The 17,096-nt window shown below is 38.4% G+C and overlaps 2 protein-coding genes and 3 pseudogenes across 2 annotated transcripts; all 5 read left to right on the top strand.

Moving 5' to 3' along the window:
• The first annotated feature begins 345 nt into the window (after positions 1–345).
• On the top strand, positions 346–914 carry LOC114745822 (cytochrome P450 93A2-like; annotated as a pseudogene).
• Positions 915–3,418: 2,504 nt separating this feature from the next.
• LOC114745825 (3,9-dihydroxypterocarpan 6A-monooxygenase-like) lies at positions 3,419–5,070 on the top strand (annotated as a pseudogene).
• Positions 5,071–6,027: 957 nt separating this feature from the next.
• LOC114745824 (3,9-dihydroxypterocarpan 6A-monooxygenase pseudogene) lies at positions 6,028–7,685 on the top strand (annotated as a pseudogene).
• Positions 7,686–9,724: 2,039 nt separating this feature from the next.
• On the top strand, positions 9,725–11,360 carry LOC114745821 (cytochrome P450 93A3-like). Its single transcript, XM_028933986.1, is given in 3 exon segments — positions 9,725–10,436; positions 10,439–10,525; positions 10,915–11,360. Coding segments are annotated over 3 exon segments (1,245 nt in total).
• A 1,616-nt stretch (positions 11,361–12,976) lies between these two features.
• On the top strand, positions 12,977–16,919 carry LOC114745829 (protein ABHD18-like). Its single transcript, XM_028933989.1, is given in 6 exon segments — positions 12,977–13,551; positions 13,554–13,673; positions 14,913–14,997; positions 15,121–15,290; positions 15,568–15,842; positions 16,429–16,919. Coding segments are annotated over 6 exon segments (1,083 nt in total). The 5' UTR covers positions 12,977–13,298; the 3' UTR covers positions 16,609–16,919.
• The last annotated feature ends 177 nt before the right edge of the window (positions 16,920–17,096 follow it).

Here is a 17,096-nt window from a genome sequence, read left to right as displayed (position 1 = left end):
ATACATTAAGAAAATTAGTTAAATTAGTTATTTGTAATAATAGGTATTGTCTTTTCTAAAATATCTTTACTAATTAGTGTATCAACTAGAATAATCATTATTGTAAAGACTACCTTGAAAAAATAAATAAATATAAGACACAATGAATTGGGTTTTATATTTAGAACAACAATAAATGTCAAATGAGCTCTTATATTAAAGACATTTTAATTTGAGATCAAAGCTAAGCCATCAGTTTTAACTGACATATAATATGTCCAAGTCAGGATATGTTTTCAGGGGGACTGGTACGACAGCCGTGGGGGTAGAGTGGGCGGTGGCAGAACTGATAAACCACCCAAAATAATGGAGAAAGCAAGGAAGGAGGTTGAGCGGGTGACTGGAAATGAAAGAATAGTAAACGAGTCGGATATAGTAAATCTTCTTCATATGTTCAAGCAATAGTAAAGGAGTCACTGAGGCTTCACCCTCCTGCTCCCATGTTCCTGAGAGAGTCAACTGAAAGCTGCAACATAGCAGGATATGAGATTCCGGCCAACAGTCGAGTGGTCATAAATATTTGGGCACTTGGGAGGGACCCAAAGTATTGGGATGATCCATTAGAGTTCAAGCCAGAAAGGTTCATGAGGGAAGATCAAAAAAGCCAGATGGAAGTGAGGGGACAGAACTATAATATCTTACCCTTTGGAAGTGGAAGAAGAGCCTGTCCTGGAGCTTCACTAGCACTCAATATTTTCCATGCCACTCTTGCTGCTATGATTCAGTGCTTTGAATGGAAACCTGCAGGAGGAGATGGAGAGAAGAACGCCATCAGTACTGTTGACATGCAAGAGGGAAGCTCTGCAAGTCTTCAAAGGGCCCACCCCCTCATTTGCATCCCAAAACCCAGACTCTTGCCATTTCCCTCCATGTGATCTCCAAGAATTCTCATTGTTTGCTACTGCAAGGACTTTTACTTCCAGTCTTGTTCTTCGTTATGATCAGTTTCAGAATCGTTGCTTCCCATATAATGAACTAATGATGCCAAGTTTTACCGCGTTCACTTCATGAAGTTTTACCAGCAATATTATAGTAGTATTTATGAATGTTTACTACGATGTTCTCCGGCTTCATCCAGTCTAAATCCTTAATTACTTACAAACTAGTACAAGTGAGTTTTACCACGTTGACTTAAATGAAGTTACTGAAATTTTCCTCTTATGGCACGCCTGTTACAATAATCAAACCCGAAGTATTAAATGAGATGTCAACTCTTTTTAGTGAACTAACGCATGTCTATATAATCTGAAAATACTACCTCTAGTCTTTAATATAAGAACTAATTAATTAATTTGAATTAAATTAAAGAATTAGTTAAGTTAGTTGTTTATAATAAATAGGTATTGTCTTTCTTAAAATACTCTTACTAATCAAGTTTATTAGCTAAAACTACCATTTGATGAAACTTTTAACATGTGTAACTATTACAAAATTACTTTAAAAAAATAGATAAATATGAGAGATAAAATGGATCAGAATTTATATTAGAATGGAGTTGAAAGTCAAAGTAGCTCATATATTAAGAACCAGAGGTAGTAAAAATTTATTAGAATCAGTTGGCTTCCGTAATGATCAGATCGTAATCTCACCTTTGGCCAAAAAACAAAAGATTGTTGTCTCACTTGTATAAATTGGCCGGTTGGAGTTTGGAACCAACAAGAACTGCATAAATGCCTGACAGAAAAGGATCAAAGTACGGCTGTGATTGTGATCCCGGGGGGGGGGGCTGAATCTCAGAGCACCGTATTAATTATTATTTGGCTTAGAGTCATGACATAAGATGTTTAAGCTAGCCTGAAGGTATCGATTTAATATGAATATCAACAGATTTCAAATAAAATTTAAGTAGCACTAAAAGTCATTGAGACAAATTAGCTAGGGCGCATATTGATGGAAAGGATTGACTTCAAGCCTGAATTAAAAAAATAAAATAAAATAAAACAGGGTAAAATGAAGTTAAAAGAAAACGTCCCAGAATATCCTTTGGTATTTAATTTGGGAAACCACAATGGTATAATTCCATTCCATGTCCAGAATGGGATCCTTTCCATCCCATCCTTTCTCTTGTTTTCTCCATACATGATTTTAGATTTTTTTTTATCAGCAGATTTTAGAGAATCAATTTAATACGCGGGGAAGAGATACATAGATTTTCCTCTATTTTTTCATTCATAAAATGTTATCTCCGTTCAAATGACTCACTTGCCAAACAAATGACTCGTTCGAATTTTAACAGTTAGATTGTAATAGAACGTGTTGGCAATGAGGCGGAAGCCACAATTTACTTATTTTTTTAAATAAAATTTTTTATTTAAATTATCAGCATAGTCACAAAATTTGTCATGTTCATAGGCAAAGCAAACAGGCAAAATTTCCAAAGCTCATAAAGTAGTAATGTCCTGCTAACATAATTGATATGAATGAATAAACAATGAACTTTGACGATTTCCTAATCCCCGGGACCAATCCAGAGAGGGAAAGCAACAGATGTTAGCCATACCATCGACAATTATTGAAAGTGTATTATATGTGTGTGTAAATAAATAGATCAGACATGAATATTATTTTTTTTTTGAAAAAATGCTGATCAAATGTTACAAGTCATAGCATTTAGAAGCCTTAATTCTTTATCTAGTTTTGCTTGGTTTTGCCGGCTATCATATCAATATATATCACCACGGCTTTCAACATAACTAGCTAGATTATGTAAGAAGGACAATGATTAATCTAAATTAAAGAGCTCTTGAATTAAGCTTTCATAATCTCGGGACCAATCTGGAAAAAGTTAAGCATTAAATATATATATTATATATATATAATTGCAATACGGTACGATGACTACGTGTGTGCGCCTGTGAATAATTAATTTGTAGGATTAACTTTTCATAATCAATTGTATTCATCAGCAAAAAGAGGACCACGGGCATAGAGCGAAATAAGAAGAGAAGACGTACAAAACATCCAAAAGGGCAGATTTCCTGTATATTTTCTCGTATTGTTTTTGTTTTCTTTCGTGGCTGGTTCTTGATTAAGAGCATCTGATGAACATCAAAGAACATAATGTTGATACGCTTCAAGATTTAATTTCTCCCTGTCAATTTATATATAGTCTATTTCAAAAAAAAATATCATAAAATGTCAGCCTTTCAAGATAAGATGTTGATATCATGTGGTCCTATACTATATCCAACGTAAGCCAACACTATACACATATATAATATTTTTGGCGCCACGTTTCATCGACATTGATTTCTAATAGTGATAAATAACGGAAAACCTTGGCTGTAAGTAATGAATAGTCCTTATAACTAGCCATAGCAATATTGACGAGATTGTAATTATATTAGTCCATTTAGTAGTTTTCAACATTATTAAGACGATGGATAATGATGACTTGAGAGCGATTCTGATGTTCATGTTGCCAGCCTTGCTGTTCATCATCTTGTTGTTAAGCAAGCGTAAAGGCAAAGCTAAGCTGCCACCCAGCCCCCCAGGCCTACCACTCATAGGCCACTTCCACCTGCTTGGTCCTCTCCCTCACAGAGCTTTCCACAATATCTCACAACGTTATGGCCCTCTTCTTCGTCTCTCCTTTGGCTCCAAATCCTGCGTCCTAGTTTCCTCTCCTGAGATTGCCAGGCAATGCCTCAAAATCAATGATGCTTCGTTCTTGAACCACCCCCATAAAACCAACCTCGACTATGTCACCTACGACCGTTCTGATATTTTCATGGCGCCTTACGGACCTTTTTGGAAGTTCATGAGAAAGCTTTTCATCACTCAGCTCCTCAGCCCAACCACACTGCATCATCACTCACCTGTTCGAGCACAGGAACTCAAGTTCTTCTTGCACAATTTACTGAAAAAGGCTGATTTAGGAGAGGAAGTTAACGTTGGAGAGGAGGTAGCATTGTTGGCTTATAATATTGTCACAACAATGGCGTTTAGAAAAAGGTGTTCTGATGTTAAGAGTGAAGGGTCCCAGCTGGTTCAGGTGGTCAAGGAGTTGATTGAGCTTGGTGGCAAGTTCAACTTAGCAGATATGGGGTGGTTGTTTAAGAAGTTAGACTTGCAGGGATATAGAAAAATACTAAGTACTGTTCGAACTAAGTACGATGCTATAATAGAGAGAATTATTAAGGAGCATGAAGAGTCAAGGAGGACGAGGAGGAAGGACACGCATAAGGAACATGAAGCAGAGAGGGATCTACTTGATATTTTACTAGACATATACGAGAATCCAAATTCTGAGATCAGACTGACGAGGGAAATATCAAGGCCTTCTTTTTGGTATTCATCCGAATCCCATTAAATTTCTCTCTTTGAATTCAAATAGCTACCTAGGGACAGATAAATATTTAATTTGTCTTTGAATTCATATTATTAGTTTGCCATGTTCTGCAGAACATCTTTGGAGCTGGCACTGACACGTCGTCTCTTACAGTGACATGGGCCATGGCAGAACTGATGAATCACCCAGATATAATGGAGAAAGCAAGGAAAGAGATCGATTCAGTGGTGGGGAAGGAGAGAATAGTGGAGGAATCAGACATTCCAAACCTTCCCTACGTAGAATCCATAGTGAAAGAAACATTCAGACTTCACCCAACAGGAACCATGATATCGAGACAAGCAACTCAAGAGTGCGAGGTTAATGGCTACGTGATTCCAGAGAAGACGTCTCTGATCGTGAACGTGTGGTCCATTGGAAGGGACCCTGAGTACTGGGAATACCCACTGGAGTTCAGACCAGAGAGGTTTATGAATGAAGAGGGAGAGAGCGAGATGAGCTTGAAGGCGCAAAATTTTGAGTTGTTGGTGTTTGGGGCAGGAAGAAGAATGTGCCCAGGTGTATCTCTAGCTACCAAGGTGGTGCCAACAACTCTGGCTGCTATGATACAGTGTTTTCAATGGAAACTGCCTCATGAAGGAGACGTTGACATGGAGGAGAAGCCTGGTTTAGGCCTTCCCAGAGCTAATCCTTTGCTTTGTATACCTGTGCCTAGGCCCCTTCCCTTTCTAAAACTCTAGTCCTTTCCTGTATTATGCCCTTGTTTTCCAACTCTGTTACCTTTTTTTCTTTTCCTCCCTGTAAAATGTTTGAAAGAAGTAATGAGTCCTGTGATTAATATTGCAGCGAGATCCCATCTAGGCCCAGTAAGTATGGTTTGAATGCTTGATTAGGCTTACTTGAACTTTAAGGGAAGCAGCCCATGAAAGTAATAAAAAATATATTGGTCTAGATGTGAACCAGTGATTTCTTTCTTTTGTCTTTTAATACAAGTAGCAACTAAATAGTCCAAAATAACAGGAATATTCCCGGGCTTTATCATATGAGAGAATCAGAAAGCTACATACGAGCATAGATTCATGAGAGGGGGTGTGATGATATTGTCCAACAAGCAAGCGAAGTCATGTTATGAGTTTAATAAATCTATCAATCAACCTCAGCCATCACATAGCTATCATTTTAGGGGTCCATTATTGCCGGCAGGAGCAAAGGAAAAAACATTAAATTAATCTTGAACCTTTTTCATGACGTTTCAAACTTATGGAGTTTTATATCTTAAAATTCTGAGTTCAAAACTTGATACAAGTCTGGTTTTTAATGCATTTATCCTTTTAAGCATGGTGCTTTAATTTTTTTCCCATAATAAGGAAAATGAAAAACCTGCTCTCTGCCCTGGTATACCCATGAAAAACCATTCCACACTCATGTATTACTGAAGGCAGCAGGAAACCATTTTTTCCGTGCCTTGAAGATTATTTCCACTACATCTGTTTTTTAAAATAAAATTTTTTTGCCACTTTGAATGCATTGTTTAGTTAAAATTAGTTAATATATGCCTTATCAGTTATCATGCAGATGTCACCGCCACCGGTGATTAAATCAAATGGCCATATACTCTCAAACCTGTACCATACAGCACCTTTATAAATAGACCCTACATGCATATATCCCGCACTCATTATTCTAAACAGACAAAGATGGAAATCAATAACATTCTAGGCTCCAACTACGCACTCTTTTTCATGATTTGGTTAGCCTCTCTCATATTGGTCCGATCTATATTCTCTAAACAACCAAAAGCTAGGCTTCCTCCAGGTCCTCTTGCCTTACCCATCATAGGACACTTTCACCTTCTTCGACCACCCGTGCATCAAGCTCTTCACAAGCTCTCGAGTCGTTATGGACCCATGATTCTCATCTACCTTGGCTCTGTTCCCTGGTTCGTTGTTTCTAGTTCTGAAATCGTGAAAGAGATATTGAAAACCCATGAAATTTCTTTCTGTAACCGACCACCCAGTTCTGCTGTCAAATATCTCACTTATAACGCAGCTGATTTCGCATTTGCACCTTATGGAACCTACTGGAAGTTCATGAAGAAGCTTTGCATGTCAGAACTTCTCAATGGTCGCGTGCTTGACCTACTCATTCCCGCTAGACAAGAGGAGATTTGCCATTTCTTGCAGGTACTTCTAAAGAAAGCTCACGCCGGAGAGGCTGTGGATGTGGGAGCTGAGCTTGTGAGGCTAGCAAACAGCGTCGTAATGAGAATGGCACTTAACAAAAGTTTCTGTACCAACGACGAGGAGGCTTATGAGGTGGCGCGGGCTGTGAAAGAATCAGCCAGGGTTAGTGGAAGACTCAACTTGTCAGATTATTTCTGGCTTTTCAAATTCCTGGATCTCCAAGGAATTGGGAAAAAGTTGAAGGAGGTACACGAGAGGTCGGACGCTAGGCTCGAAAGCATCCTTCGAGAGCATGAACGAGCAAGAATTAAATCCAACAGGAAAGATGCACCGGAAGATATACTAGATCTTCTTCTAAATATATCAGAAGATCCAAGCACAGATGTCAGAATCACTAGGGACAACATCAAAGCCTTCCTGAAGGTAAATATCCTCTATTAAATAGTATATAATATAGGCTAATATATTTTAACTTCAGATCAAAAAATCAATCAGTTTTGATTGACATATAACATGTCCAAGTCAGGATATATTTTTAGGTGGGACTGGTACGATAGCGGTAGGGGTAGAGTGGGCGGTGGCAGAACTGATAAACCACCCAGAAATAATGGAGAAAGCAAGGAAGGAGATTGAGCAGGTGACTGGGAATGAAAGAATAGTAAACGAGTCGGATATAGTAAATCTTCCATATGTTCAAGCAATAGTGAAGGATCACTGAGGCTTCACCCCCTGCTCCAGTGATCCTAAGAGAGTCAACTGAAAGCTGCAACATAGCAGGATATGAGATTCCGGCCAACAGTCGAGTGGTCATAAATATCTGGGCACTTGGGAGGGATCCAAAATACTGGGATGATCCATTGGAGTTCAAGCCAGAAAGGTTCACGAGGGAAGATCAAAAAAGCCAGATGGAAGTGAGAGGACAAAACTATAATATCTTACCCTTTGGAAGTGGAAGAAGAGGCTGTCCTGGAGCTTCACTAGCACTCAATATTTTCCATACCACTCTTGCTGCTATGATTCAGTGCTTTGAATGGAAACCTGCAGGAGGAGATGGAGAGAAGAACGCCATCAGTACTATTGACATGGAAGAAGGAAGCTCTGTGGATCTTCAAAGGGCCCACCCCCTCATTTGCATCCCAAAACCCAGATTCTTGCCATTTCCCTTACAGTGATCTCCAAGAATACAATTATCGTTGTTTGCCGCTGCACGGACTTTTACTTCCAATCTTGTTCTTCATTACGATTAGTTTCGGAATCGTTGCTTCCATATGATGAATTAATGATGCCAAGTTTGTCTTGAATATGTTGTTCATTGTACAAAATGTGCTGCCATCAGTGTTATACTACCTTCAGTCCTTAATATAAAAGTTTATTTGACTTTTATTTTAATCCTAAATATAAAACTGTAATTTATTTTGTCTTTCATATTTATCTATTTTTTTCAAGATAGTCATTACAATAATGATAGGTTTAGCTAGTATATTTGATTAGCAAAGATATTTTAGGAAATACAATACACATTTATTACAAATAACTAACTTAATTAATTTTTTTTAATATACTCGTATTAATGAACTAGCTCTTATATTTAGAAGCGGAAGTAATATTTAAGAATGATTGTAAAGATGTTCCGTGCTTCATCCAAACTAAATCCTTAATTACTAGTACAAGTGAGTTTTACCACGTTGACTTAATGAAGTTACTGAGATTTTCCTCTCATGGCACGCCCGTTAGAATGATCAAACCAGAAGCGTTAAATGAGATGTCAACTCTTTTTAGTGAACTTTTGGCCCAAAAAAAAAAACTCTTTTTAGTGAACTAACGCGTATTTATATAATCTGCGACATAAGAATTTATTAGAAATCACATGGTTTACGCAATGATTAGATCGTTATCTCACTTTTGGCACCCAAAAAAAAAACAGAGAGAGAGAGATTGTTATCTGTCTTGTATGAACTGGCCGATTGGACTTTGTAACCACCAAGAACTGCATATATGCCTGACAGAAAAAGGAAAGCACGGCTGTGATTGTGATCGAGAAAAGGGCAAAAAAACTGAATCTCAGAGCATGACGTAAGATGTTTAAGCTAATTGAGAGTGAGTCAGCGAAGTTCTAATCTAACCTGAAGGTGTCGATTTAATATGGAATATCCAACAGATTTCTAGTAAAAAAAATTTTGGTAAAGGATTTCTAATAAAATTTTAATTAACACTAAAAGTCACTAGAGACAAAATGGCTAGAGCGCATATTGATGGCAAGGATTGACTTCAAGGCTGAATGAAAAAATAAAAAATGGGATGAAATAAAGTTAAAAGGAAACTTCCCAGAATATCCTTTGGTATTTGAGAAACCTGAATGGTATAATTTCATGTTCAGAATGGGACCCTTTCCATCCTTTCCCTTGTTTTCTCTCCATACGTGATTTTACGGTTTTTTTCCATCAGCAGATTTTAGAGAATCAATTTAAAACTTGTGGAAGAGAGCATTTTCATCTACATTAGAGAAAGTCATTCGGACGAAAATTTACTATAATCTATTTTTTCATTCATAAAATCTTACCTTATACTCAGTTGCCATACAAATAACTTGTTCAAATTTTAACCATTAGATCGTAATAGAATGAGCTGGCATTGAGGTGGAAGCTACAAATTTTTTTTTTTTCAAAGGATAAGTTTTTATTTTATACCATTAATCACAATCTAATAATTAGTATCCCTCAATAATTGAGGATCCCAATCCACTAGTTGCAATTGCTTTTCCTTTGTCGGAATAAACTATTCAAATAACTAAACGGTGAAGAACAGCTACGCATTTTTTAAAAATGGATTTTCAAGTCAAGTGAGAACTGGTCATACTCATAATATGGTTGCAGATTTTAGGTTTGAACTGAGAATTTACATATTGCCGGCCAATCCCAGAAATATAGGATAAAGACAATCACGCCAGTTTCCTTTTAAGTAAAACACTCGCTTCCGACATCTACACTATTGTCAACGATGGAACACAAAACAGCAAGCAAGCGAATTAAATTAAGTAATATTCTAAATAAATCAGCATGATTATAATTCCCGAACTCTCAGACAGACCATATATAGTCGGCTTAATTAACAAGTCCAACGAAATATACAATGAAGTGCCTTAATTCCTTGTTTATTGAAGGCACATTATTGACCCCTTACCCCAAAACATAACTGGGATTCACAGCCAAAGATGGAGGATTTTCAAGTATACATCCAAGTAGCAACCATTGGGTTAGTTTCGTTGATCTTGGTTCGAGCCATTTTTAGCAGAATACAAAAGAAGCCTAATTGCCCACCTAGCCCACTGGCTTTGCCCATCATAGGACACCTCCACCTTCTTGCTCCCATTCCTCATCAAGCTCTTCGCAGCCTTTCCCAACGCTACGGACCCATCATCCAACTTTTTCTGGGCTCTGTTCCATGTGTTGTAGCTTCCACTCCAGAAACCGCCCTTGAGTTTCTCAGAACTCATGAAGCTTCTTTCTCCAATCGCCCTCAAAATACTTCCGTTGACTTCTTGACCTATGGCTCCCAGGACTTCTCCTTCGCTCCCTACGGCCCCTACTGGAAGTTCATGAAGAAACTGTGCATGTCTGAGCTTCTCGGTGGCCGGACGCTCGACCAGCTCCTTCCGGTGCGGCGGCAGGAGACGCTGAGATTTCTAGGGCTTCTGCTGAACAAGGCCGAGAGGGGTGAGGCGGTGGACGTTGGAGCAGAGCTGCTGACACTGTCCAATAACATCGTGTCCAGAATGCTCATGGGTCAAACATGCTCTGAGGATGACGGTGAAGCTGAAGAGATCAGGAAGCTAGTGAGAGACACCGCCGAGCTGACGGGGAAGTTCAATGTTTCGGATTTTATTTGGTTCTGCAAGAACTGGGATTTGCAGGGAATCAAGAAAAAGCAAAGGAACTGAGGGACAGGTTCGACAGTCTCATGGACAGAGTGATAGGAGAACACCAGGAGGAGAGAAGGAAGATGAAGGAAGTAGGTGAGGTCTATGAAGCGAAGGATCTGCTTCATATTTTGCTAGACATATATGAAGATGAGAACTCAGAGATAAAACTGAACCTAGAGAACATAAAGGCCTTCATCCTTGTAAGCCACCGAAATCACTACTCTCCATCCTTTTACATATTTCTTCCTACATGTATATCAACTACGATGTTGCAGGACATATTCATGGCAGGAACAGACACTTCAGCCTTAACGACGGAATGGGACTTGCGGAGCTAATAAACCACCCAAGTGCGATGAAGAAAGCGAGAGAAGAGATAGAAAGAGTAGTAGGAAGGAGGAGGATAGTAGAAGAATCAGACATTCCGAACCTTCCCTACCTGCAAGCGATAGTGAAGGAAACCCTAAGGATACACCCAACAGGACCGTTAGTGGTGAGGGAATCGAGCGAAAGGTGCAGTGTGGGAGGGTACGAGATTGCAGAGAAGACGCAGCTGTTTGTGAACGTGTGGGCCATAGGAAGGGACCCAAACTACTGGGAAAACCCAGAGGAGTTCAGGCCAGAGAGGTTCATGATGACGACGAGTGAAGAAGGAGGAGGAAGAGGGAGAAAGAAGCAGGTAGATGTGAGAGGGCAACACTTTGAGTTGATACCATTTGGGAGTGGAAGAAGAGGGTGTCCTGGAACATCTCTGGCTTTGCAGGTAGTGCAGGCGAATCTGGGAGGCATGATTCAGTGTTTTGGGTGGGAGGTAGAAGGAGGCAAGGCAAGTGTTGACATGGAAGAGAAACCAGGCCTCACTCTTTGCAGAGCTCATCCTTTGATCTGTGTCCCGTGCCCTAGCCTCACTCCCTTTCCTTCTTTCTGAACAAATTAAAATTGCGGTTTGTGTTTGGATTATTAGGAGGGGTAGAGGTAAGTACGTCAAAAGACTTGAACTTTTTCCCATGTTTTCTAAAAAATTAAAAAAAAGAAAAAGTTAGAAGGTGACTTCGATCAGGTGATCCCCATCCAAGAAATATTGGGGTTTCTTTTTCTGCAAAAAGATGTAGGAAAGCAACGCGGGTATTAAAAATCCCTTTGCTTTGGTCTTACCCTACCAATCTACATCTTTATCTTTGCGTTGCGCATCCATTTTAACAAAAAGGTTTCATAGTTTCATGCCTCATTCATTGCCAGAGACATTTGTCGTCGTCCTGCCTTCATCTTCGGTTTGCTAATTCAGTACTCAACGATCGCCAGAGGATCAGGAGTGAAACTATGGCAGCGTGATGATTAAATAATTATAATCAATGCAAATAAAATCAAAGGCAATAATAACATAGGAAGCAGAGAATTTAAAAAATAGGAACAGATTTAAAACATTTTACAAAGTGATATTGATGGAATCAATCAAGTGTTTATATTTTTTATTAATTTATAATTTTAGAACTCTATAAACACTCCTGATTTCTCATTACAAATCTTATAAATTGATTGATAAATAAATTGCGTTCCTTCAATCTCTGTCCCCCTCTCCATCCCTTTTTATGCTGCAGCATCATCAACTCATACACTAATTTTGCCAGCCCACACTTCAGTTACAGGGTATTCCTGTTTTTGAAAATCGAAACAACTTCAAACATTACTCTAAAAGGAACTCCCTGACCATCCTTTTCCTCCATCGAGGTTTAGCTGTAATATCTTTTTTTTTTTTCCCATTTTAGGATTTAGCTTGCTTCTCATAAAGATATCTGAATTATTAAAAATTATGCAATTTGGTATACCTCTTTTTGTGTACGCCTATGTATAATCAATACTATCAGTGTATCAATAATTCAATACTTTATATCATATAGATTTATATAAATTTTATGAGATGCACTATTTGTAAATCATAAATCTTTCCGATCATTATATAAAACCCTTACTATCTGATTAATATTAAACAAGTTAGGTAAGTTAGTTAATTATGAAAAATATGATTAAATACCATCATCATCTAAATTTGATTAGTTAAAGAGTAGTTAGATAATTTAGAAAAATTATAAATATAAGAAATGATTTTTTTCTAAAATATATCATAATCTCTATATTTCTATATTTATTTTAAATTTCGTGTAGACACGACAATGCGATTCATTTCAGTCAGACGTAAAAAAATGCAAATCATACTCTAAATATTATTTAAAAAATTATATATTTATCAAGTCAATTGTAAAAATACAAATAAAAATATGTGTTTAATTCGGAAAATAAATAAAAGAAAAAGAAGGCTGTTTTATGGCCAGAGAAACAACTAAAACAGAAAGACATAATAGGTGGCACAACACAAGGGAGCCCTATCCAGCGTGTCATTTAGTGGTTTTGTTCTCTTCCCACAGTTTGTGTTTCCGGTAGATGGCGGTTCCCTCCTTTTCTTTCTCTCTCTTATCGCGCTTCCGTTTCCGCATTTGGATCTGCCTCGATTCCCTCAATACCATTCTCCTCGCTTTTTTTCATTGATTTTTTCTTTCTTTCTTTCAGTACATTTATCCATTCTAATTCCTCCACCAATCCTTCTTCTTTCTCCTTGTGTTTTTTTTTTTTGGTGGTCGTTCAGATTTTTGTCAGAATTTTCGGCTCTCCAGATCTGTTTTGCGTACACTACTAGTGCGCTCCATCTTTCTTGAAAATTTTCTCTTGTTTTACGTTTACGAAACAGAGTTGTTGTTTATCAATCAGCTTACAGTCATAACTCAACGCTGTTCTGTTTTTATTCATCGTCGTACATCATCCAATCTGAATTTGACCAAGCTCGATACTTGACGATTTGAGATTCTGGATAATGGTCACAGTTAATCTGGGAATTCTTCATTATGTGTTGGACCACGTTTATGGTGCATTCATGCATCGATCGAGGATTAGCACCCCCTTTTTCTCGAAAGGATGGGGTGGCACCAAACTTGACATGCTCGAGAAAATGATTAAGCAGTTGTTCCCAGAAATTGCAGGACAAAATTGGCCTCCCGTTTTGATTCAACCCATCTGGAGGACGATTTGGGAGACGAGGACTGCTTGTTTGAGAGAAGGGGTATTTAGAACCCTTGTGATGATCAGCTGCTGAATGCCTTGCCTCCTGAGAGCCACAATGCAAGGGTTGCGTTTCTGGTGCCCAAGAATGTTCCCCCGGGGAAGATGGCTTGCGTGGTTCATCTTGCAGGTAACACGCTAGAATTTTTGCCTCTGTGGCATATGATTTGGTCGTCGTCAATAAACTACTAGGCTAAGTTTGAAGTTGAAGTTTTGCTAAAGGCTTGAGATCTGTCTATAACTTCCATCAGGAGACTATCGAGGTTGACATAATGGTTTATGAATTTTGAAACGACAATATATTGACAAATAGAATTACGTGGTCCTGGACGGGGAACTTGGGCTTCTTATGGGCTGGATGGTCACTTCCTGGATTATGGTTGGATGTGATGGTAACATCTATCGCCAAGAAAAGTTTTTCTTTGTTTTTTTTTTTTTTTTTTTTTTTGTTTTTGTGGGGGGTGGGGGGGACAGAAAGGAACAAAAGTTTTCAAAACTTGTGAAGTTAGTGATATCTCTTCGTGCATTTTGTTTTATGGACAATGGATAGAAAGAAATGTTTTCTCTATGCTGCCCTGTTTAGGATGCATGCTACCATACAAGTATTGTATACTTTTAATAGCATATAGGGTTACGGTTGCTGCCTCAATAGTTTAATCTGTGTAGTATAGTATCGTTTCATTCTGATCTTTTTCATGGATGAACTGTAAAGGATGGTAGCAGTGAAGGACAAAGTGATCTCTCTCACTTTAATCCATGTTAGTTATTTTGTTGATAAATAGGACTGAACTGTTGAGCCAAGTTGGGTTGCTATCAATCGTAAATTTATTCTGGATGAATCATCCCTAAATTACTAAATTGTTTTGCGCAGGGACTGGGAAGAATTTGTTTCTGGACCTTAACTATTCGTTTATTTTGCAATTGCTTAGTCTAAATTAGGTAGCTAGCTTGATCTCTTGGCTCTTATCCAGTGCAATCAGAATGTCATTGATTTGGTCAGCAATCCTGACTTACTGAGCCTGGCCATTCATTGGCACGTTCAGAATTTTCTCCTTTCCTGAGTTTGGTAATCAAGCAAGCTGCAGAGAGGATTGTAATGAACACACGTAGGAAAACCAAGAATGAATAATTCCCTTGTTTGTGTAAGTTGTAATATCTTCTGGTCCTCTGCTTCGTAGTTAGGCATCAAAGATTGACACAAGACACTTACTATTATAATTAGGATAAGGTCATTATTTAGCTGGGAGAACCGCCAGGTCAGAAAATCCGGATGATAAGACCTCTCTTTACCCGTGACCATGAATCTGTCTTTTGTCACCTTGCCATTTTGTTTAATAGCTGCATCTTTATCTTTAAAAGATAATTGCAGGAACTGGGGACCATACCTTTGAACGGAGATTGCGTCTTGGTGGACCTCTGGTAAAGGAAAATATTGCAACCATGGTACTTGAAAGGTCAGGCTAAAATTCTTTTTGAAACCAAAGTTATCATCTTTTCAACCATTTTCTAATATAAACTTACATTTGTCATCATATATATGTGTGTCTGTCTCTGTGTATCTATGTACGCAAATGCAGTCCATTCTATGGACGAAGACGCCCTATGCTCCAGTGTGGCGCCAAACTTTTGTGTGTTAGTGACCTTTTATTATTAGGAAGAGCAACCATTGAAGAGACCCGAAGCCTTTTACACTGGCTGGATGCTGAGGCAGGTTTCGGCAAGATGGGTGTTTGTGGACTTAGTATGGGTAAGATTCATCTGGACTGAAGCCCATGCTAATGCTCAAGCTGCTACATCTTCATTGTTTTGTTTTTTGACCATTGCTAATGGTTTCAAATATTTTCGACTTATACATAACACATGGGAAATAAATTAGCAGAATTGGTTGAACTGCTGAGTCTCAGTTCAGTTGTCAAAAAACGTTGACATCTGCCTAGGGAAGTGATTGGATATTTGAATTCTTAACTTTTGGAACCTTGCAGTGTCCAATATCATATATATTTGGGTATTTTTATGAACTTTAGGAGGAGTACATGCAGCAATGGTGGGATCACTTCACCCGACGCCTATTGCAACTTTCCCTTTTCTATCACCACATTCTGCTGTTGTGGCATTCTGTGAGGGAATTTTAAAGCATGGCACCGCCTGGGAAGCACTGAGAGAGGATCTTGCAGCGCAGAAGGCTGCAATGACTCTTGAGGAGGTAAGAGAGAGGATGCGAAATGTCCTATCTCTCACAGATGTCACACGCTTTCCAATTCCCAAAAATCCAAATGCTGTGATCTTCGTTGCTGCTACAGTGAGTCCCAGAACCTCTTATTGCTTAATACCTTTTAAATATATATTCAGTGAAAATTGGAAGTAACTGACATCTAATTTTTCTAGCTGCCCTTCCATTTCCGTGGACCAATTCTAAGACAGTTAACAAAATGAGAATCATTTGTATTGAAACGAAGCGTTCTGAAAAATGGCAGTCCATACTATCTTTGTTGGTTAGCCTTACTTTGTTTCTGATTCAAAATTGGGCTGTGGATCACTTTTATTCTGATCATACAGTATTCTCTTTTGATTGTTTTTCCCTCTATCTTTGATTTTCTTATCTAGTGGACATTTTTGTCCGTGTCAGTCGAGAGTCTAGCAGAAAGTTTTTAGATCATTCTGCTGTTATCTTTGTTTACCTGGTATTCTCTATGTTGTTACTTTTTATGGGTAATCTTTTCTGTTGCAATTCAGAAGGTTGAATTTCACCCATTTTTATTAAGATGCTTGCAGTTGTCTAGATTTCTCCGCTTATTTGTTATCATTCTATATGAGTCTTTCTTAAGAGTCCTTTCTGTGAAAGTTTAGGTGGAATATCTACTTATAACGGTAAACACCATTTGCAGGATGACGGATACATCCCAAAACACTCGGTGCTGGAACTTGAGAAAGCTTGGCCGGGTTGTGAGGTGAGGTGGGTCACTGGCGGTCATGTCTCATCCTTCCTTCTCCACAATGGCAAATTCCGCAGGGCTATTGTCGACGGCCTTAATAGATTATCATGGAACAAGGACACTCCTTTGTGACCGCCAGCTTACAAGAAGTGCTCACTACTCCGACTCTCATGATTCATCACTTTATCCTTGTAGTTTTCAATTGAAATTGTCAAATGGGCGGCTGATTTTAGAGTCCCCATTCCTTTGAAAGAAAATGGATTGTGAAAAGGGCTTGTAAATTAATTTGCCCATTTTAATTGGAAATTTGTACAGGAAAATTGAAATAACTCAACCCCCATTAGCAACCTCTATGGAATAACGTTTAGGCTATGTGGAGAGGGAACTAGGGGGAGAAAAAATTTTAAAAAAATTGCTGTTTTTAGAAGTTTTCTATGATAGTATTCTATCTTCCGTGATTTTTCTGCCCATCCAAAGGAAGGATAAAAGGGATGGAGGTAAGTTGAAGTCATTCATTTGAGCTGCAGCGTGATTTTGTTTCTACTTGCATCTGAAGTTGAAAGGTAGATTCGCGTTTAAGAGACTTTTATGTATATGATCATCAGTTTGTTGGGGGAATA

Source organism: Neltuma alba, unplaced genomic scaffold (genome assembly GCF_004799145.2).
Source record: "Neltuma alba isolate B1F8T4 unplaced genomic scaffold, ASM479914v2 tig00004833_pilon, whole genome shotgun sequence".
Lineage (NCBI taxonomy): Eukaryota > Viridiplantae > Streptophyta > Magnoliopsida > Fabales > Fabaceae > Neltuma > Neltuma alba.
The sequence above is the reverse complement of the archived record's forward strand: the minus strand, read 5'-3'. Positions and strand labels throughout refer to the sequence as shown.